This window comes from Petaurus breviceps, unplaced genomic scaffold (genome assembly GCF_028583685.1).
Source record: "Petaurus breviceps papuanus isolate PSGF00001 unplaced genomic scaffold, PetGlider_PUasm1.0 90750, whole genome shotgun sequence".
Classification (NCBI taxonomy): domain Eukaryota; kingdom Metazoa; phylum Chordata; class Mammalia; order Diprotodontia; family Petauridae; genus Petaurus; species Petaurus breviceps.
In genome coordinates this window covers 11,792,171-11,812,784 of record NW_027187335.1, presented here as the reverse complement: position 1 = coordinate 11,812,784, position 20,614 = coordinate 11,792,171, and the positions used below count along the sequence as shown (strand labels likewise).

The window sequence follows — 20,614 nt, the reverse complement described above, 5'->3', positions numbered from 1 at the left end:
CCTTTTTGTGCTCTGTGATTGAACAAATGAAGGTACTTTACTTATGATTGGAAACTAATCTCCATTTGAGAAGAGGGGCTTTGTGATGGACTAAATGAAGGTACAGCCTAGGGGTGGAGTAGTATTTAGAACAGGGACTTTGTAATTGATTGAATGAATGTAAGGTCCTGGGGTGGTACTTGGAGATTACTTAATCACACTTAGTAAATGCTATATTTTGAATGATGTCATGTTTTGACCTTCTCTGTTCTTAATTTGTCACTGAATAAAATGGAGAGCACCTATGCTGGTATTCTGAACCTTGGGAAGTTGCCTTTGCTTGGCATTACATTACACTTCCTTGGGTGGCTATCTCTCTATGTCCATGTTTATTTTTGGTGGGTTTCTCTCTGCTTTTGACTGGATGCCTTGTCCCTTCTCTTCAATGACATGATCAATGGGGATGAGGGGGAGGGGGAAGGGGAGGGAAAAGAGATAGGGAGAAATTCTCTCCCCCTCCAAAAGAGTGATTCCCTCTGAACCTGGAGTGATTCCTTGAAAGATGGCTGGAGTGGGTCAACTACTGAAAATCCTTTGTTATTTAAATCCTCCAGGGATGTAGTTAACTTGTTTGGTTAGCCTGTTAGACAGTTTCCTTCTTGATCCAATTAAAGAGGAATTTGCACTTTGTAGAGAAATCAGGTACTAAATTATCTTGTTCAGACATTTAGAACTTTATCACCATGACTATGCTTACATTGAACATCTTGTATTTAATTACACTAATTAGGGGAGGGATGCAACCTTATCTTTATGTTCTTCTGATTTCTCTTGTCTATTGCACGACTAGTCACCCCTTGTCCCATGTTCAAAACCCTGATATTATCTTTGCCTGTACTCTTTCCTTCACCTTCCACATATAGATGCCAAAATTTGACAATTTTATTTCTGCATTATTTCTAGATCCTGTCTTTCCTATTTGGTCCTGCCCTAGTGCAGGTCTTTATCTCTCACTAATGTTACTGAAATAACCAACTAAACAGACTTTTCACCTCCAATTTTCACCTTCCCTTTCTCTAATCTTTAGCACTTCTAACAAACTAATCCTTATGCATATAAAAGGGTGGTTGTGAATTGATTTAGCCAATCAAATCATTTCCACCTCAATTAAAGTATGCTATGGCCTGTCCAAAAATTATTAATACTGCATCCTTATATTTTAAGTACAAGCCTGACAGAAACAAATTTTTTATTAATGTAACATTCGTTTCCTCCTCCTTCTGATGCTGGATATAATGCTGGTAATAACATAAGACCCAGATGTGTAAAGTGAATCCCTTTGTCCCTTTGTCCCCTGGACTTCCTCAAGAGGTGCTGCTCTCCAACTCCAACCTAGAAATTCCCAAGCCTCAAACCATAGCCATACCCATTCGAGTATTTCCATCAGCAAATATAGGAGTGGAACCTGGATGGAAGAGAGAGAAAGGGGGAAGAGATTAAAGGAGGGAAAATTACTAGCTCTCTCCCCACTAAGTAGACCCTCAAGTTTGAGAGTAGACATTCAGACCCTTAGCTGTCCATGGTAATAAATCACCTCTCCACCAGTCCCAGGTGTGCAAACTACCTGACCCATGATGATGAAGGTAATTTAACCTAAACTTTCACTTCAACCTTATTATGATACACAACCCACAACCCCAGATCTAATTCTAATCCATATCCTAGACAACTAGATCCAATGGTTAAAGATTTAGTTGGTCTGAGCAGGGAACCCAAGCTTACCCAAAGCTTATATTGAAGCAAGGGGATCTTGGATATTTGAAGTCCTCAAGTAGGGGCAAAATCACAAGGAAACTTGTGGGGGCAATGGAAACAATTTAGGGTCAATTTCAGGGGAGATGATCTTTGTTGTGACAGTCATTATCCAGATTGGGTCAGCACCTCTAACCTTATTCCCTTCCCTCCAGGTTTTGTTGAATTCCACAGTGTTTCTAGGATTTGTTCTATCTACCCCTATCTGTCGTGTTGGGTCCTGGACACCATCCTGAGAATCCACACTTTCATGCTCTTAGGTCCCACAGCTAATCTCCAAAGGAGTTCTCACCTTCCTGTCCATTAATCCACTACTTATTTTAAGAGCCAGCGGCCCTACAGGGAAGATAATAAGGCTCCAGTCCCCCTTGCCCAGGCCCTTTCCCCGCCCAAAGAGGCCCCTTTCCTTCCCCTCCTCCTCTCAAGTTAGACTAGGCTGACATCAGAGGGTGTTCCCCTGGAAAAGAAATTCTGAGTTACCCGGCCCAAGGCCCAACTCCAGGCAGCCCCTAGTTTTCTCCCAGTCCCCATTCCACACCCCAGTCTGTTGCAGTCCCCAGATCCATATATTTGTTCAGTGAAGCTAGAGGCCTTAGCCTGAGCTCTCCAAACTCCGGCTCAACTAAACTAAATCCCCAATTCTCAGACCCACTAAGGCAGCTCTAGTTCCCCCACCTCCAAGGAGGAAACGGGGAGACTAGGGGGAGAAGAAAGGGGAGTCCGGGGACCTAGGAGTCAACGGTTAGATAGAATAAGGATGCAGTGCTGGCTGAGACTGGGAAACTGATTACAGTTTCCAGGCTTCGAGGGGGAGCTGTCCAGCGAGTCGGGGTGCCTCGCTTTGAAGCAGAGGAGGGTCAAAGTTTTGGCGGGGCAGGAAGAGAAGAAGAGGGCACGGGGTGGGGAGGGGAAGCTGACTCCCCCTCTAGCCGTCCGGTCTGGGGCGTCCCCCGCCCCCCACGTGTCCACAGCTGCCCCAGCCCCTTGGAGGAAACGGCGCCGCTTCCTGCGGCTCCGGCCGGGGATATAGGCGTCCAGCCCCCGGCCCTGGCCCCGGCTTTGGTCCGCCAGCTGTCTCTCTGCTTTGGCTTCACCATGGCCTCAATCGGAACCGGCCGCTCTGGCTCTCCTCATCTCCCTGCGACCCCAGCCAGACTTCGAAGCCCCTTCTGGCTCCTCCTCCTGCTCTGTTGTGAGTGAGATGCTTCCCGGGGCCAGGGGGAAAGGGAGCCCGAAAGAGGGGCTGGGGAGAGGAACAAGAGAAATGACTGGTGTGAGGAACTGGGATGAGGGAGGTAGGGCAACTGAGGGAGAGGTGGCTCTGGGTTTGGCGCACCATGTGTCTTGAATCCCTCCACTCCAGCCCGTCTGGAGGAAGGTCCAAGCATTATAGTGAAAAAGGTAAGCTGATGTGAGAGGGTTGGGATTCGTACCAAAGGATGAGCCTTGTGGGGGAGGAGTAGGGGGTTTAAGGAAGCTGTGGTCTGACTTTTCTAACAGGGGCCTGTCCCAACCAGTTCCTTCCGGGAGCTTGGAGAAATCTATGCGTGAAAGGATCAGTACTCCCATTCGCCCTAGTTAAACTAGTCCCAATCCAGACTAACTTAGTTTTACCAGGAGCTAAATAATGAGAGCTTACATTTATATAGCAGTTTGCAGAGCACTTGTCTTAAAAGCAGCTCTTGTCAGAAAGGTAGCTAAGTATTATTGCCCCCCGTTTTGAGGAAAAATAAAAAGGGAAACGGAGATTGTGAGGGATTCGGTGACTTGGTCATTGTCAGTAAGCTTGACCTAGATCTCCACATCTTTCTTGCTCTGGGACTCCAAACCATCTAGGCCTTCTGACTCCAAGTCTATTGTGCATTCCACTACATCACATCACCTTTGCTAACCCATGCATGAACTCTTGAAAGGTTGTCCCTTGCCATCCTTTCTCCTTTCCCTTCTCCTTAATCCTAGACCCGATCCTTTCTGCAGTATCCTTGCAGCATTGGACTGAGGTTGATCCCCATGATTTACTGTCTCATTTCAGTTCATAGCTTCTTCTTCCCACAGTTACCCTAAATGCCCAAGGCTCTGATGCTCAGACAGTCCCTGATGTCAACATGGAACCCTTTAAATGGCAAAATGGTGAGTGTCCAAAGACCGAAGAAAAGTGGTATTAAAGGAAGGGCCTGATCCTATCAATGCTTCCTTGGGGGCTCCCTGCAAACCTACATTATTCTCTCTAGCTGCCCCCTGCCCCTTCCCAGGTAAACGCAATTATTGCCTTTCCACTTTGTTTCCCTTTCTCCCTCTGTGCCTTTTGCCATTTTAAGTTCCTTAATTGACCTAAGGAGTTTGAGAGTATCCAAAGCTTCCATGGGGTCTCAGGATTTGGAAGGAGGGAGGAGAGATACCCTTGGTGGGGAAGATGTTCAGGGTTGTGAGAGGAAAGGTACACAGATGTGAAGGATTTTTTGCATTTGTGCTTATAGTGGAGACCTCAGAGAAGAGATATGAACTAACAGCCAGACAATGCTGGGATTTTTATGAGGAACACATGAAAAACATCAGCAGAGAGGATTGGTGTGAATGGGACATGATCAGCAGGTAGGAGGCAGAGGCTGGGCTGGGAACTAGGCCATGGGCCTGGGGTAAGAGAACAGAACCTTAAGGGGTGGGACCTACTTCTAAGGGCTGGGTATTGAAGAATCAAGTACAAATGAGGGCAGGCCCTGGGTCTGGGGTGGGACAGTGACACAGCCTTTCTCAGCCCTCCCTCATTCTGATTCTCTTTTTACCCATTCCCCCACCCCCACAGGCCATACAGCAATTTACAGTACTGCCTGGAGAAATTGGCAGAATATTTCAAACTGGGTTTCCCCAATCCCTGGGCTGAGCAGATCATCTTCCAGAGCCACCAGATGTACTTTGTCAACTGCTCATTAGAGCGGCGGCCCCTCTTCTTTGACCCCCCAGAGGAGGTGCTGCTTGCACTGATCATTGCTCCCATCTGCCTCATCCCTTTCCTTGTCACCCTGGTGGTATGGCGGAGTAAGGACAGTGAGGTCCAGACATAAAACATCCCTACCCCCATCAAAATATCTCAGTCCAATTTCTAGTTCCTCCCCTCTCCTGGGACTCTATTCTATCACCCCCACCCCACCCTATCCTCAATCACCCCCTGGGGAAGCTCAGTCTAAACTTGGGGGGGAGGGGGGATAGGGACTGAAAGGGAAAGACAGCAGGGGACATGCTCTAGAATTACCATAATAAATAAACCAATTGTTGGGTTTTCCCCCAGAAGTTCTCCATAAAACTATGTGTCTTATCTCTCAGAGTCTTTGTTTCTGGTATGGTCCCTGGGCTTTGGGTAGCAAGGATGGAAGGAACCAGATGGAATCTACACTCCCTCTCATAAATGCTTTCCTGATCTTTTCCTCCATTCCTGCTCCTTCCTCTGAGGGTAGGGCCCTTCCTGACACTGCTCCTAACCCAGCTCCAGGAAACATTCAGGAAACAACTCCCATCCGCCCTGGGTAGGGAGATATGATGGGGGGGGGGGGGGAGGAGGGATGGGGGAGTATAATATCTTTGCTTTCCTGGCCTTAGTTTCCTTTTTAGGACCTAAGGGGCTAGACATCCTAAGATGACTCCAAGAAGATTCATCCAAAGAGGTCTCAGGACAGAGGGAAGTATGCAACACAGGCTCTCTCCCAGTTACACTGAGGTTCCTTCTGGTCCCTGTTCTCCCCTCCCCCTCTAAGACAGAAGTGTTGTCTACAATTAAGGACACCAAACTGCAGCCTGGCCACATGCTGCCCTCTGGTGTCCACACAAATAAAAAACACTTAAAGGTAGATGGGACCAGTGAAATGACCCAAAGATGGCAGACCAGACTCTAGTGTACCACACTTGGCAGTTTACCTAGAACACAATTACCGACTTATTATGACCCCATATCCTCCCCACAAAGGCACTTACCCATTCCTTTGAACATAGGGCCTTCTTTGGGTATACCTCTACCTTTGGACATTCCTACTTGCTCCCTGGGAGTCACTCAATCCCCTCAAAATACACACCTTTCCTCTTTATGAGCAATATCCGTGTGGTGTGCCTCAGGTACATTCCCTGGGACACACCTATTTGTGCCATACAGCATATCTGTCCTTTCTTTATGTGTCTCTGTTCTCATGGATATACATTTTCTAGGACACACCCCTTCTGTCCTGTAAAAACACCTGTCTGATATCTGGGATACATTTAGATTTCTTCAAGCATGTTCTTTTCTTCTCCATTAACATACATGTCCTTAACATGGTCTCACTCAAATGGTCCTTTGAGTTATGAGATGGAGTCCTAAAAAAAAAAAAAGAATCCTGGATAAGAATGATTCAAGATGCCTGGGGAAAGAACACACAAACAGAGCTCACTCTCCCTTCTTAAATCTCCTTGCTAAACAGTACACAGGGGAAAAACCACAAAGATGTCTTCACCAGACACATTCCAGGGACCTCTCAGCAATGTAGCTGTGCCTCTCCTGAGCTCTAGAGGCTTACCTGGATTTGACTTTTTCCTCTGCAAACCATACAAACCAGCAGAGATACACCTTGGCACCTCCTTTAATCTTCTCTACACACCATTGCAGGGGCAGCACTATTATTGCCAATGTATTTCACCTATTCCCCTTGGACTTCTTTGGTTACTAGGAGGCAGCTTGGTGGCTCAGTGGATAGAGTGCTGGACTGGACGTGGAGTCAGGAAAACCTGAATTCAGAATCCAGTCTTAAATACCTCCTAGCTGATGATCCTCCGAAGATCACTTAACTGATGCCTGCCTCAGCTTCCTCATCTGTAAAATGGGGATAAATAATAACAGAATTGTTGTGAGGATAGAATGAGATGAGATTTGTTAAGAGATTTGCAAACCTTGAAGAGCTATATAAACATTTGCTATTGTTACAGTGCTTGAAATGTGTATCCTCTAAGATCCCACCTCTTTTACCTTCTTCTCTATAGCAGAGGGAGATGTTCAGTCTCCTACCTGGATGGGTGGAGAGTAGGGTATGTTCATGGGTGGAACTGGTTCACACCAGCAGGAACAAGAACATCCTTCCTCTCTATTGGTATACAATTTGGTTGCCACATTATTTATATCCCTCTGTTGGCAACTGGCTACCTTCCCTCATATTAGTTGTTCTGTATTTTTTCATGTTTTGATGTTTCAATATTCCATAATCTCTTTCTTTGCTTTTCTCTTGAAGGGCTGGCTGTTTAGTGCTAATGGCCAGTCTTTTTATTACATCTCTTCTCTTTGTTCTTTCAAGCTTCTATTAGGAGGTGGTAGATTGTGGGGTCCTGCTCTTTCTTTTTTGCTTATATCTTTCCCACTTGGTGCAGAGGCTTGACTTTTAACCATCCTGTTTGCCAAGGGTTTCTCCTACTCCTTGGAAACAAGGTTCCCTGAACTGCTATGTACTCATGGTGAGAAGGCTGTTGTTGGTTGGCCCTTCTCCAATCCAATCCAGTCCAATCCAATCCAACAAAATTTTTTTAAAAAGATTTTTAAGTATATATTTTGTTTTTGCAGCAACTTCATTTCCAAATATATCTTTCCCCTCCCCTAAGCAGCAACCCATCACAAGGAATCTTTTATTAAAGAGAAAGAGAAAAAAAAAGTGAAGTAAACAACAAATCAACAGAACCTGACAGTACATGCAATGTTCCATATACATCATCTCTCACCTTTGCAAAGAAGTGGAGGAGGTACACTTTCTCATCTTTTTTCTATTGCCAAATTTGGTCATTATAATCATTATGCTGATGTCACTCTATAGCAATTAAAAGGTCTTCTCATGCTTCTTGAATTCTTCTCATTCATCTCTTATGACAGTGGGATATTTTACTACATTCGTGAACCATTCTTTGTTTAGCCATTCCCAATGGATGGATGTCTACATTATTTCCAGTTCTTTGCTAAAACAAACAAAAAATTGCTTCTATGAAAATCTGATTATATGTGGAACTTCTATTTTGAACTTTTTTCTATTTGGACTTTTTTTTCAGTATATATGTTAGCAGTGGGATCTCTGCACCAAAGATGCGGAGATATAAACATTTTAGTCATTTTTAGCATAATTCCAAATTCCTTCCCAAAAGCAATTCACCACTCTATTAACAGTGTACTTCTTCTTTTGAAGTCTCTTCAGCATTGACTATTCCCATCTTTGTCACCTTTGACAATTTGCTGGGTATGAGGTGAAATCTCAGAGAAGTTTTTATTACATTTCTCTTAAATGAGTTAGGGCTATTTTTTCATATTATTGTTAACAGTTTGCAATTCTTCTCTTAAGAACTGTTAGATAAAAGGATCATTTATCCATTGGGATTAGGATCATAGATTTAGAGCTGAAAGCAGCCTTAGAGATTATCAAGTGTAAACCTCTAATTTTATAGATGAGGAAACTGAGGCATAGAAATGTAAAGTGACTTTGCCCAAGGTAAGTGGCAGTGTTAGGATTCAAACCCAGATCCTCTTATTCCAAATCCTATGGCTTTTGCACTGTTTCCCACATGCTAGTGAATGGCTCTTAGTTTTATATATCTGTTCTCTGTACATATTAGCTATCTTTCTACCTTATATTGAATATTAGACCCTATCAGAGATATTTGATTTAAAGTTTTTCCCACCAATTGGCAGCATCATATTCTAGTTGCATTGACTTTGTTCATTCAAAAGCTTTTCAAGGGGCGGCCAGGTAGCACAGTGAGTAAGAGCACTGGGTCCAGTGTTGAGAAGACCTGGAGATCAAATCCTGGGCTCAGATACTCAGCACCACACCCAGAAATAATAACTGGCCGTGTAACCTTGAGCAAGTTACTTAACCCCGATTGCTTAAAAAAAAAAAGCTTTTCAAAATAATCTTTTATATGTTTTGTAATCATCTCTATCCCTTCTTTGATTAAGAACCCTCTGCTCTTCCTTCCCATCCAACCTCAGCCATAATTGTGAAAGGTATCTGATATCATTCTCTTTTAAATTTGTTATGACATTACCTTTAATATTCAGGTCACATATCCATTTTTAAGTTTATTATAGTTTCTTCTTTGGTTGTAATTAAACTTCTTTCCAATTTCCCTAGCAGTTCTTATTAAATCTAGAACTCTTCTCCAAGTAATTTATGTTCTAGGCTTATTGAATAAACTAAGTTATGAGGTTCATTTTTTTCTCTCTCTTTTTTATTTAGTCTGTTCTATTGATTTACATTCCTATTTTCTTTTTTTTTAATTTAAAAAAATTTGGGGCAGCTAGGTGGTACAGTGAAGAGAGCACCAGCCCTGGAGCCAGGGGGCTCCAAGTTCAAATCCAGCCTCAGACACTTAAAACAAAAAAACTAGTCGTGTGACCTTGGGCACTTCACTTAACCCCAATTGCCCTACCTTCCCCTCTCCAAAAAGCAAAAAAACCCTTTTTTTAAATTGTTGTCTTTATTAATTTGTTTGTTTACTTTTAGTTTATAAGATTCAGTTCCACAATCCCTTGATTTTCAAATTTCCCCCCCCTTCCTTTCCTCCCCCCTAAACTCCCTCCCCCCATGGCAGCATGCAGTCAAGTATAGGATCTGCAAATACTTTCACATTAGACATTAGTCAGGTTATCAAGAAGGATTGTAACTGATGGATACATTCCTATTTTCTAATCAGTACTCACTTTGGTGGTTACTGCTTTATAATGTAATTTGAGTTCAGGAAGTGCTATTCCCCTTTCTTTACAACTTCACCACTTTCTACAGGAAGTCTTTCTTGATTCCCTCAACTTCAATGTCCTTCTTCCCTAACTTTTGTTGTTGTTGTTGTTTAGTCATTTCAGTCACATCCAATTCTTTGTGACCCCATTTGGGGTTTCCTTGTCACAGATACTGGAGTGGTTTGCCATTTCCTTCTCCTCCTCATTTTACAGATGAGAAAACTGAGGTAAACAGGGCTAATGACTTGCCTAGGGTTACATAGCTAGTAAGGGTCTGAGGCTAGATTTAAAGTCAGGAAGATGAGTTTTCCTGACTCTGGGCTTGGCACTCTATACACCATGCCAGATAGCTGCCTTGTATTTATCCTGAATAAATTTATTCTATAACGTACAGGTATATCATAATGTTTATGCCATGTAAGGCTTGTGTTCCCTTATGTAAATCACTTTGCCTCTCTGGGCCTCATTTTCCTTTCTTGTAAAACGAGGATTAGACTGGATGACTTCTGAGATCACTTTCAGTGCTAAGTCTGTGATCCTATTGATCCCAAAGGATAAGTGGAGGAATAAAAGATCCAAAATCTGAAAAGAATTTCAAATTATTAGAAGCTCCTTGAGAACCTAAAGAGTTTCGTTTTTTTTCTTTGTATCTCCAGCACCCAGCACAGGGCTGGCACAGGAGAGCCTCTTAAATGCTTGTTGATTGATTGATTGATTTTTCCATTATTCCTTTTGAGATGTTGGACCTTTGTTCCTCTAAACAAATTCTGTCATTATTTTGGTTATCTCTAAAAAGTTCCACCTTGCTGGTTTGATTGGTATAGTATTAAATCTGTAAATTCATTTAGGTAGTATGTTCATACTTAGCCATGCCAATGAGTATTATTCTAGTTATTTAAGTCATTCTTTATTTCTTAAAGAGTTTCCAACAAACATTTATTAAATATCTACCAGGTACCAGGTCTAGGGCTAGGTGTTGGGAACCTACAGACAAAAACAAAAACAAAACCCTCCTTGCACTTTAAGAGCCTATTAAGAGGTGAAAGGTGGGAGGGGATGGGAGGAAACATACATGTAAACAGCTATATAGATAAAGAGATGTGTATATATAAATATAAAGATACATGTATACACAAATACAGAGAGATACATGTAAACAGGTATATAGATATATATATATATAGATATATGTATATATAAACACAGAGAGATACATATAAACAGGTATATATAGATATATCAAGAGATATGTGTAGATATGGATATATAGATACATGTATATATAAACATAAAGAGATAAATGTAAATATAGAGAATGCCACATGTAAACATACATGTGTATATGTGTATTTGTTTTCCAAGAAGAAAGAATGAATACTAACAACTAGGGGATTAGAAAAGGCTTTCCATAGGAGATGACACATTAGATGAGCCCTGAAGAAAGATTTCTAAGAGATATAAGTGAGAAAGCATATGGGGACAGCTTGTGCAAAGGAGGTAAGTGGGATGTGGAGTTCAAGAAATAGCAAATAGGCCAGATTGGCTGAAGTGTGAAGGCTACAAATTTGCAACAACAATAGCTAACATTTAAGTAGTGTTTACTATGTGCTGGGCACTGTGCTCAGTACTTTAAGATTATTATTTTATTTGAGCCCCACAACAGTCCTGGGAGGTTGGTGCTAATAATATCCCCATTTTGCAGATGGGGAGACTGAGGCAAACAGTGGTCAAATGACTTTCCCAGGGTCACACAGCTAGTAAGCACCTGAGGCTGGATTTGAACTTCGCCCTTCCTAAATCCAGGACCAGCATTCTCCATTGCATCACCCTGCAACAAAACAAGAAAGGAAGGTTATGGTTTATATATGCTAAATTCAGTTTATATTTTTCCTAGAAACATTAGGGAGACGATGCTTCTTGAGTAAGGGAATGAAATATATTTTGGTATTTTAGGAATATTAATTTGGAAGTATAAACCATTCCCAAAACCATTTGATCTAACCCATCGATTCAATTCAATATACATGGATATAAGGCCTACTATGTGCCCGGACCTGGAGAAACAAAGACAAAAATTAAACAGTCCCTGCCTTCAAAGAGCTTACGTTCTACTGAGAGAAGTACAAGATACACAATTAAGTAAATGCAAGGTGATTTGAGGAAGGAAAGAGCATTAAATAACGAGCTGGTGGGGGAACAATAATGGGGGAGGGAAGGCATCTAAAGGGAAGGAAGTGGCATCTAAAGTGAACCTTGAGGAAGACTAAGATTCTGAGAAGTAGTAATGAGGAGGGAACTGTTTGGAGGGACCCACAGAAGTGGGAGATGGATTGTACCAAATAGTCTAAGTTTGGTCAGACTGCAGCATTCCTAAAGGAGAATAGTATGAAATAAAATGAAAAGGGAAGTGGGAGCCAAAGTGGGGAGGGTTTTTCATGACCAGTAATGTCTTCCTTTCTCTATTTGAGTCAATATGAGAAAAGACCATTGAACCATAGGAAACAATAATACTGAGCCTCCTCCTGAGGCTAAGCCCCAGTGATGGCAGCAGCGTCTTCCCCAGGTCAGTGGACTGGGGAAGTGACATGGCCAACATATCACAGTCCTCCACCCTAGGTAACCTTTGATTTCTCTTCTAACTTAAAATCAATGTTCCTTTGACTCTTCCCCCTGCCCCCCTCCCGCCCACTGCTGCCAATGAGCCCAGGAATAAAAACAGTACTTTACCTCTGAGATTACCCCCCATTTTATGTTGTATATATCTTATATGTGTTTAGTTGTTTGCATGAAGTCTTCCTTGTTTTTGCCCTTTTTTTGTAACCCCTTCCCTTAGCATAGTGCCTGGCATGTAGTAAGAGTTTGTTAATTGACTGGCTGACAAACCCACATCAAAGAAAGACTTCCTTGGTTCTCAGACAACACAACTGTGTCCCTCCTGAATTCTAGATCTGACTTTCACTCTGTGAAAAATCCAGCCCACCTAAATGCACCAAGATTGCCATCAGACGGATAGTTCACTAGCAACTGATGCCATCTCTTCTGCTCCTCTAATGGCAATTTGCTTGAAATACATTTCACATGGCCTCTGTTCAACTTCTCTGGTTATAGTACTAACAGTGCATTTCCTGGGATATACCTGCCCTTACTATGAACCTATTTCTTCTCCCCATGGACACAGTCATCCTTTACCAATAGATCCAACAGTCTGCAGCCCAAGCTGCAACTACTCTCTTTCTAGGATGTAACTTTTCTTTCCATGAACACATATGTACTCTTCAGGTATTTTCCAGGGAAACACCTTGTATTTGACCTCTCTATCCTATGTACATGTCTATATTCATATATCCAACATCACACCCATTCTCTCCCATAAATATTCCTGGGATACACTCAGATATAATCATTTCAGTGAAATTTTATCAAGTCCTCACAAAATGTAGGTTAATGTGCTAGGCACTGGAAATATACAAAGTTTGGTATTTACAGTTTGTGTTACCCCTTGCATCTCTGTGGATTATAACTCCTCTACAATTCAGTGGAAATTCTTTGAGGGTTGCTATGGTCAAAAACTTCATCACTTTGTGGCCAACCTAGAGATGAGCCTCTCTGAATTTAGCTAGGCTGGTCCTCGAGTGGAAGGCATTAAATGTGTCGTCAAGCCCATTCTCCAACTTGGTAGGTCTTTTCAGAGCTTAAGCAGAAGCAGTACTTACATGCTCTTTAACACACCAAGGTCTTGTATATCAAAGACAGGGTAAGTCTTGTTGCACTTCCAAAAAGAATTAAGTCAGGAGGGGCTGGTTTGGGGATAAAGAGAATGAATTTAGCTTCAGAAACAAAGAATTTGAGGTGGTATCCTGGTGGAGATATCCTGTGGGTAGTGGGAGACAACACATGAAAGTTCAGGAGAGGTCAGAGATAGAGAATTAGGAGTAAACTGCATAGAGACAAGAGAAGAGGACTTGAGGGAACATAAGCAAAAATGCATAATTTTTTTTTAAAAAAGTGTCCCCTTGTTCAAATATCACTCTTCTCTATTTGCAAGGCATCAGCCTAGGCTCTAGGGGAGACTCAAAGATAAACAGGGCACAATCCTTGCCTTTAATCACAATCTAGCAATGAAGAGAAGATAAAATTGAGAACAATAAGAGCCTAAGGAAGGTATAAAGTACTATGAGTGCTCTTTCTAAGGAAAGAAAGTCACTTTGTTCTTGGGAGGAATTGGGGGAAGCTTAATGGAGGAGGTAAGATTTCAGCTGTGTGAAGGTCAGCAAGTAGGGCTGGAGGTGAGAATCACAGATCTGAAGCAGGAAGAGACCTCAGCACAGCTCTCTCATTTTACAAAAGAAACAGACCAAAGCAGGTTAAGATTTGCCCTAGGTTTCCCAAAAAGTGATCCCTGGCGGTAAGATTTGAACCTTGGTCTTTTGTCACCAGAATCAGAGCATTCTTCCTGAGGAGAGGGCATCAATCAAGGAATAGAAGAAATTATATTAATAAAGTCACAGAATGGGGAAAAAGGTATTTTGCTTGCCATTACACAAGGACATAAAACAACTCAGTTTGGTTGGAGTGAAAAGTATATGGAGGAGTAGTAGGAAATGGGGCTGAAAAGTTAAGGTTATGTTGGGTTTTCAAGGATCTTGGATATCAAGCAAAGGAAAACTTTGCTCAGTAGATGCCAAAGAGAATCAATAGAAAGGTTTTGAACAGAGAAGTGACACTGCCAGGAATCATTAGAAATGATTAGTCTAACAGGAGTGTGAAGGATAAAAGGAGAGAAGGGGAGTCAAGAAGATCTTTTAGGAGGCTATTGTAGTGCAGTGGTTGGCAGTGAGGGCCTGGTGGGAGGCTAGGGATGGTAGGAATAAAGGGGAAGGGACAGATGTGGGAGATTGCAAAAGTGGAGTCAACATGGTGTGGTAACTGATTGGATATGAGAAATGAAGGAAGGGAAAGAACCAGAGATAATCACCAAGGTCTTGAACATGGAAGGCAGGATAAATATTGTTGCACTTGGAAAAAGAATAAAGTCAGGAGGGGCTGATTTGGGAGTAAAGGGATGAATTTAGTTTAAAAAACCATGAGCCTGAGATGGCAGCCAGTGAAGATAATCCTGTGGGCAGTGGGAAATACCAGGCAAGAGTTCATAAGAGGTCAGGCTTGGAGATAGGGATTTGGGAGTCAACTGCATAGAGACAGCTGAAGCCAGGGAGTGACTAAGATTGTCAAGGGAGAGAGTAAAAAGACAGAAGAAAAGAAGGCCAAGGACACTCTGGAGAACACTCAAGTTATGGGGGCAGGGCATCCTGAGTGGCCAACAAAAGGGGCAGTTTGGGAAACAGGAGAAACAGAAGGAGCCAGAGACATCCGGAAGCCAAGTCAGAGAGCTTCCCAAGTCATGGGAGCGAATAGGGTGAAAAGAACACAGACTGGGAAATCATTCTTCTCCCTGTGGACAGTCTAGAAACCTCAGCAAGACCAGACTGCCAGTCACCCAGCCTGAGTTTCACCATGCTTCTTTGCTAACTGGCTGTAGGCACTAGGCCAAGTCGCTTAATTTCAGTGCCTTCCTCCTTTTGATTATCGCCAATTTATCCTGGAGAGAGCCTGACTGACTAGAAATGCTTGCATGTCATCTTCCCCCATTAGACTGTGTTGGGGCTATTTTTTTTTTTTTGTTTCGTTTGGGGTTTGTTTTTTGTGTTTGTTTGCTTCCGGGGGGGTGGGGCTTTCTTGGTGTCGCAGGACCTGACACACTGCAGGTACTTCATAAAGGCTAGCTGACTTTCTGGGCCTCAGTTTCCTCATCTGTGAAATGGGCTACATGGAGTGGGGGAGGAGGGCTCTCAGCTCTAGGGTTTGGGGATCCCTACCGGCTCCCAGGGACACGTGGTTTGGCCCCTTGGATACACACAGTTAGGTCCCTAATCGTTCCCGGGACCACCCCTCACCCGCAACCGGACGCGGCACAGGCGCTCGCCCACTCCCTCTCTCACTGGCTCAGCCCCCTCTAGCGTGCGAGGATCTCAAAGTGCCCGGAACCTTTCGACTGAGCTCGGTTCCGGAAGTGCTACGCCGGATACCGGAAGTGCTACGCCGGATACCGGAAGTCAGTTCACGGCGATTCCGGTTTCCCTGGGTGACGATGGCGACCAGTTTCGAGTGGCCGTGGCAGTACCGCTTCCCTCCCTTCTTCACGTGAGCCTCGGATCCGCTTAGGGACCCCCCCCCCACACACACACACCTTTTTGAGGGACTTCCCCTCCCCACTTCCTCCTAAAGTTGCCTCCATCCCACCGGCTGAAAAGCGTGAATTCGAACGCCCCTCCCCCCGGGTGGGGAGCATAAGGACCTGCTGATCCCTTAGCTGACCCCCAGGCGCTCTAGTCTGTGCTCCCTCCTCCAGCCTTGCGTGTGCCTCTCCTCTCCTTGGCCCCGAGCGGTTTTCCCTCTGCTCTTCCCATGTCTCCACCTCCTGTTTCGCACGCCTCTCCCTCCCCTTGCCCCTCACGTACCTCCCCCACCCCCACTCACCTATCCCCGCCCCACGGACGCTTCCCTACTCCAGCCCCGGTTTCTTCCACTTGTGCCCGCCTCAGCCCTGATTCCTCCCCATCCCCCTCGGATCCCCGGTTCTCCCCTCTCCAGGTTACAGCCGAACGTGGACACCCGGCAGAAGCAGCTGGCGGCCTGGTGCTCTCTGGTCTTGTCCTTCTGCCGCCTGCACCGACAGTGCAGCATGACGGTGATGGAGGCCCAAGAAAGCCCTCTTTTCAACAACAACAAGCTGCAGAGTATCCTCCCTTAAGGCGTCTCACCCCCTTTTCCTGCCCCCAACACAGACATTCACACCCCATTTCCCCATCCTCGGTTTGGAACCAAGTTGCAGATTTAGATTCATCTCAGGACAGACTTCTTAGCGAGGAAGATATGGTGAGTTTCCCCTTTAGTGACTTCTGGGTGACTGCTTGTCTAGGATGTTGTAGATGAGACTCATGTTTGGACTAAGGTGGAGGTTCCTTCCAATTCTGGAGATTCTCAGATTCTGTGAACTCCCCACTAGTGATATGCATTGTTAGGGTGTTTTTTTTTTTCTTGTCCTCCTCTTTTGACTGTTTTGTGTTGGTGGGTTGGCTGGCCTGGTAATACAGGACAAGCAAGTTCAAGGCCAAGTTGACCTGCAGCAAGAAAAGGAGATTAAACTGTTTGGCCCAATAAGTCTGGGTCCACTTTGGACAGACCCTGGATTCTCTGGTTCATCCTTAGAGCATCTGGGAAGAACAGTTTAAAATGACAAAAGACAAGCCAAGAAATTATGTTATTCCTATAGCCTGTTCTTCCTGTAACAAAAGGCGCTGTGCTAGATGCTGGAGAGAGAAAGAAAGAAAATAACTCTTGCCTTTGAGGCACTTACATTCCATTGCTGAAAATAACATGGACATATGTGTGTGTGTGTGTGTGTGTGTGTGTAAATTTAAAAATGTGTACAAAATAAATATAAGCCCTTCTCCCTTTCTCAAGTCTCTAGAGATACCAATCCAGATTCCATTTGGATATTCTAAATATTGTGTGCAGTGTCTCAGCATGGAAGTATCTCTGGACTTTTATTCTCTTTTGGGATTGGATTTATAGCTTGCTACACATTCCATGACTCTGTCATTCCCTTAACCCTGAGTCAGGAAAGCTCCCCATGGAATCTATCCAGATTGTGTTGGAGGAACTGAGGAAGAAAGGTAGGTCCCAGTCCTCAGTCTTTGTACTGTGTCTTCAATTGTGGTTTTACCTTTGAGTTGATCTTGTTTCTTCCCTCTTCTCCCTGGTTCTTGTCCATCTTTTACCTCTCTTCTCCTTCCCTCCCATGGCAGCAGAGTCCAATGTGACTGGCACAGTAATAGCTATTCTTCCTTGATTCATAGCCTTCCATCTGCCTCTAAAAGTGGGATTTTACTACCCATTCTCTTTATACCTGGTGTATATAAATGAGAAGAAAGTAACTGTGGCAGGAATCAAAAGACTGGAACATTCTTTGGTGAAGGCAGCAGTAGATTTGGGATGGGACCTGGGTGTGGGAGGGAGTTAATCTCAGTGTCCTGAAAGTAGAACTTCCTTCACTCTTTTACAACTCATTAACCCTCTTAGCAACTCTCCCATGCATGATTGCTTTCCAGGGAACCTAGAGTGGCTGGATAAGAACAAGTCCAGCTTCTTGATCATGTGGCGGAGACCAGAAGAATGGGGGAAGCTCATCTACCAGTGGGTGAGACTCATCAGTACAGAAAAAGCACCTCACATTGGGGGTAGAAAGGAATTGGGGTTCAACACTCTGTATGCATGTATACTCCACTCTGCATATCTCTATACCAAGCACTTTGGGGATAGGTTATAGACAAAAGCTACATCTCTGTCGAACCTTTCCCCATGCCTCAGTTTCTCTGGCCAAATAAAGCTTCCTTCTTTCTTCCCTCTCACCTCCAGGAGCCAAGGGGCTGGGCAAAGTCATATTTTCAGAGCACAGTTGGGGGAACCACAGGCTGCTTTGTTGACAGGAGGCTCTGACCACAGGAGATAAATGAGGAAAGGGCAAAAAAATAACTTGAGGCCTCTTCCTCACACACATACTCATAGGATCTGCCTCAAACTCACAGAATGCCAGTGAATTTCTTTGAGCCATTGTAGAGTCAGAACAGACTCTCCTGAAACTTCCAGCCACAAAACCAAACTCCTCCAAAAAGGGAAGCGGCATTAGTAGCAAGACAACATGTACGATGACATCCAGTCCCCACCCTCTTTCCTGCATAGGGACTTAGCCAGGACAAGAGGCCACTAATTAGACACATGAGAAGTTGTGGTTTGAATGCTGTGTATGTATGTAAATATAGCTTCCCTTAGGGAATGTGGCTACTCAGGCCCTCTTCCTCAGAGGCTAAAATCAGCTCTGGTACCTGATTTTTGGATTAGAGGGGTGGGGTCAGTGAGGTGACAACCCTAGGACCTCATGGGCCCCACTTAGCCCTCATTTCTGCTTCCACAGGTTTCAAAGAGTGGTCAGAACAACTCTGTTTTTACCTTTTATGAACTAACCAATGGAGATGACACAGAAGATGAGGGTAATGCCTTTTAACTTCCTCTCCACCCCCATTTCCTATTCCCTGTTTTGTTATCATCTCATATTCTTGACCCCTGGGTTGCAAATACTGTGGAAAAGCTGAGTAAATGTGTGTGTGTGTGGGGGGGAGTGTTGGGGAGACAGAGGATACTAATGGTTCCTCATCCCCTCCTGATCCAAGCATCAGCTGAGGTGAATTGGGGGGAAGGGAAAACCTAGCTCAGGTATTTTGGCTTTTGTCTAGTTAAGAATTTGGGTTCATTTTGATTTCTGAATCATCTAATCCTTTTCCCTAAAAACCCATCCTTCACCTAGATCCTCAGAATCATCTTCTCCATAGAACTAGCTATTAGATTAGGAGAATTGATAGCTCTTGGCTGAAGCCTCCATCCTGCAAGACCCTGTTTGCTTCTAACTTTACTCTCTGATTTGAAATGCCATGAGCCTTCATGGTGACCAGGGCCACACAATAGCCCAGGCTGGGGAAAGCTCAAGAAAACCAGACTCCTTTGTGTATATAGGGTGTACATGTCATGACCTGTACTGCCTTGCCTTTAGCACCTTACATCACCAATCATCTTGCCCACTTCCTCCCTGATAGCATCCTCTGTGTCCAGGAAAGTTGGCTGTACTGGATAGTATCCTGGAACCTGTACAGCCTTAGGATATGCCCTCTTCTCTAGCTTAGGTGCCAAGTGATTGGGGTTCACCCTTTGCCTTTCCTCTGCCAGGTACTGAAATGCTAGGTGGAGTCTTAAGTCCAGCCCACCAGGCATTTTAGTTCAGCTATAGAGGTGGGGTCCCCTTACATATCTACTTTCTCCACAGAGTTCCATGGGCTGGATGAGGCCACACTTCTTCGAGCTCTGCAGGCTCTACAGCTGGAGCACAAGGCTGAGATCATCACAGTCAGCGATGGCCGAGGGGTCAAGTTCTTTTAGTAGACCCCTATATCCTACCCCCTTTCTTAATTCCCTGAAGAAGTAGGCTCTATTCCCACAGATTGGAGCTTAGACCCAAATGTAAAGTAAAGGAACTTTCCAGCTTCCTCCCAATCATATGTTGGGAGAATTTCTGGAGAATTTGGAAAAGAGAATTCCTCTGTTACCCCACTGATCTGCTCCATGAGTGGGTTGAGGTAATAGCCCCAGAAAGAAAAGATGTGCCTAGTTTCTCCTTACTCTTTCTACTCTCTCATTCCAGACTTTGGCTCATCCAGGGTCAGTAAACCCACAAAACATAGCCACACATATCTATAAGTACACAGCACCTACTGACTTCTCCCCTCAGGTTTAGCCTGGATCCTCTAAAGAGGGTTAGGGGTTACACGGAGGACCCGGCTGCTGGCAGCCCACAGGGCATCATAGGAATAAGATCAGAGAAGGAGGACTGGCAGCAAAGTGCCAGGTATGGCTCTGATCTGTGTTATTAAAGCTGGATTGTTCAGCTCTCAATACTTCTGTCCAGGTGACTATTGTGTGGGAGAGGGGAACTAGAACTGAGGATGGTGAGAGTGGTTTATGAACAGGTAGATCTTCGCCTAGAGATGAAGGGTCATCTAAGGTGAAGAAGAGACAAAAGTCCTGTGGTCTGTAAAAATGTCCATAGGGGATTTCTAGATCAATTTTCTCCAAGCTAGTTTTAGTCCCTCCACTGGGGTTTAACTGTTAATGCTTTCTTGGTCAGCACTGAAAGAAGGACCTTGCAACTTGAAGAAACACTAATAATATTCCAAGGCGTGCTGCAGTCACAGCCAGTCCCTCTTTCCCCTACTGGTCCTGAACGCTGGGTGGGGCTCTCTTTAGTAGGCGGAAGTTAAAGGGTTAAGGCGGATTTGGACTTTGCTTTATTGGAGAGGTGGTCAGACAGGAAAGCTCAGATGGCTACAGTATAGCCAACTGGTCCGGGTTGTGGTCCCTTAGTTGGGGGCGGGGGAGGGTTGGACGTGGAGACGGGAGCTTTCAGTATTGGAGTGGGTGATGGAG

General features: G+C 44.2%; 2 protein-coding genes and 1 long non-coding RNA gene across 7 annotated transcripts; 2 read left to right on the top strand and 1 right to left on the bottom strand.

The window, feature by feature from the left end:
* Nucleotides 1-1,211: 1,211 nt before the first annotated feature.
* LOC138145941 (uncharacterized) lies at nt 1,212-17,681 on the bottom strand. Of its 4 annotated transcripts, none has more exons than XR_011164345.1 (5): nt 15,876-16,020; nt 13,234-13,317; nt 11,286-11,348; nt 5,758-7,749; nt 1,212-1,444 (listed from the first exon to the last, which is right to left on the bottom strand). It is a non-coding gene; the product is annotated as an uncharacterized lncRNA (long non-coding RNA). The 4 variants fall into 4 exon arrangements; XR_011164347.1 differs by lacking the exon at nt 13,234-13,317 and having other exon boundaries at nt 5,758-6,132; nt 6,333-7,749; XR_011164346.1 differs by lacking the exons at nt 13,234-13,317; nt 15,876-16,020 and adding an exon at nt 17,307-17,681.
* Nucleotides 2,293-5,092, top strand: RAMP2 (receptor activity modifying protein 2). 2 transcript variants are annotated; one of them, XM_069067622.1, is made up of 4 exons: nt 2,293-2,983; nt 3,847-3,921; nt 4,269-4,383; nt 4,595-5,092. In XM_069067622.1, the coding sequence occupies exons 1-4, from the start codon at nt 2,887-2,889 to the stop codon at nt 4,851-4,853; spliced, it is 546 nt and encodes a 181-aa protein (XP_068923723.1). In that variant the 5' UTR covers nt 2,293-2,886; the 3' UTR covers nt 4,854-5,092. The 2 variants fall into 2 exon arrangements, with proteins under 2 accessions (XP_068923723.1, XP_068923722.1); XM_069067621.1 differs by lacking the exon at nt 2,293-2,983 and adding an exon at nt 2,990-3,192.
* On the top strand, nt 15,582-20,083 carry VPS25 (vacuolar protein sorting 25 homolog). Its single transcript, XM_069067623.1, has 6 exons — nt 15,582-15,721; nt 16,172-16,317; nt 17,203-17,256; nt 17,692-17,780; nt 18,555-18,630; nt 19,458-20,083. The coding sequence occupies exons 1-6, from the start codon at nt 15,669-15,671 to the stop codon at nt 19,568-19,570; spliced, it is 531 nt and encodes a 176-aa protein (XP_068923724.1). The 5' UTR covers nt 15,582-15,668; the 3' UTR covers nt 19,571-20,083.
* Nucleotides 20,084-20,614: the final 531 nt, after the last annotated feature.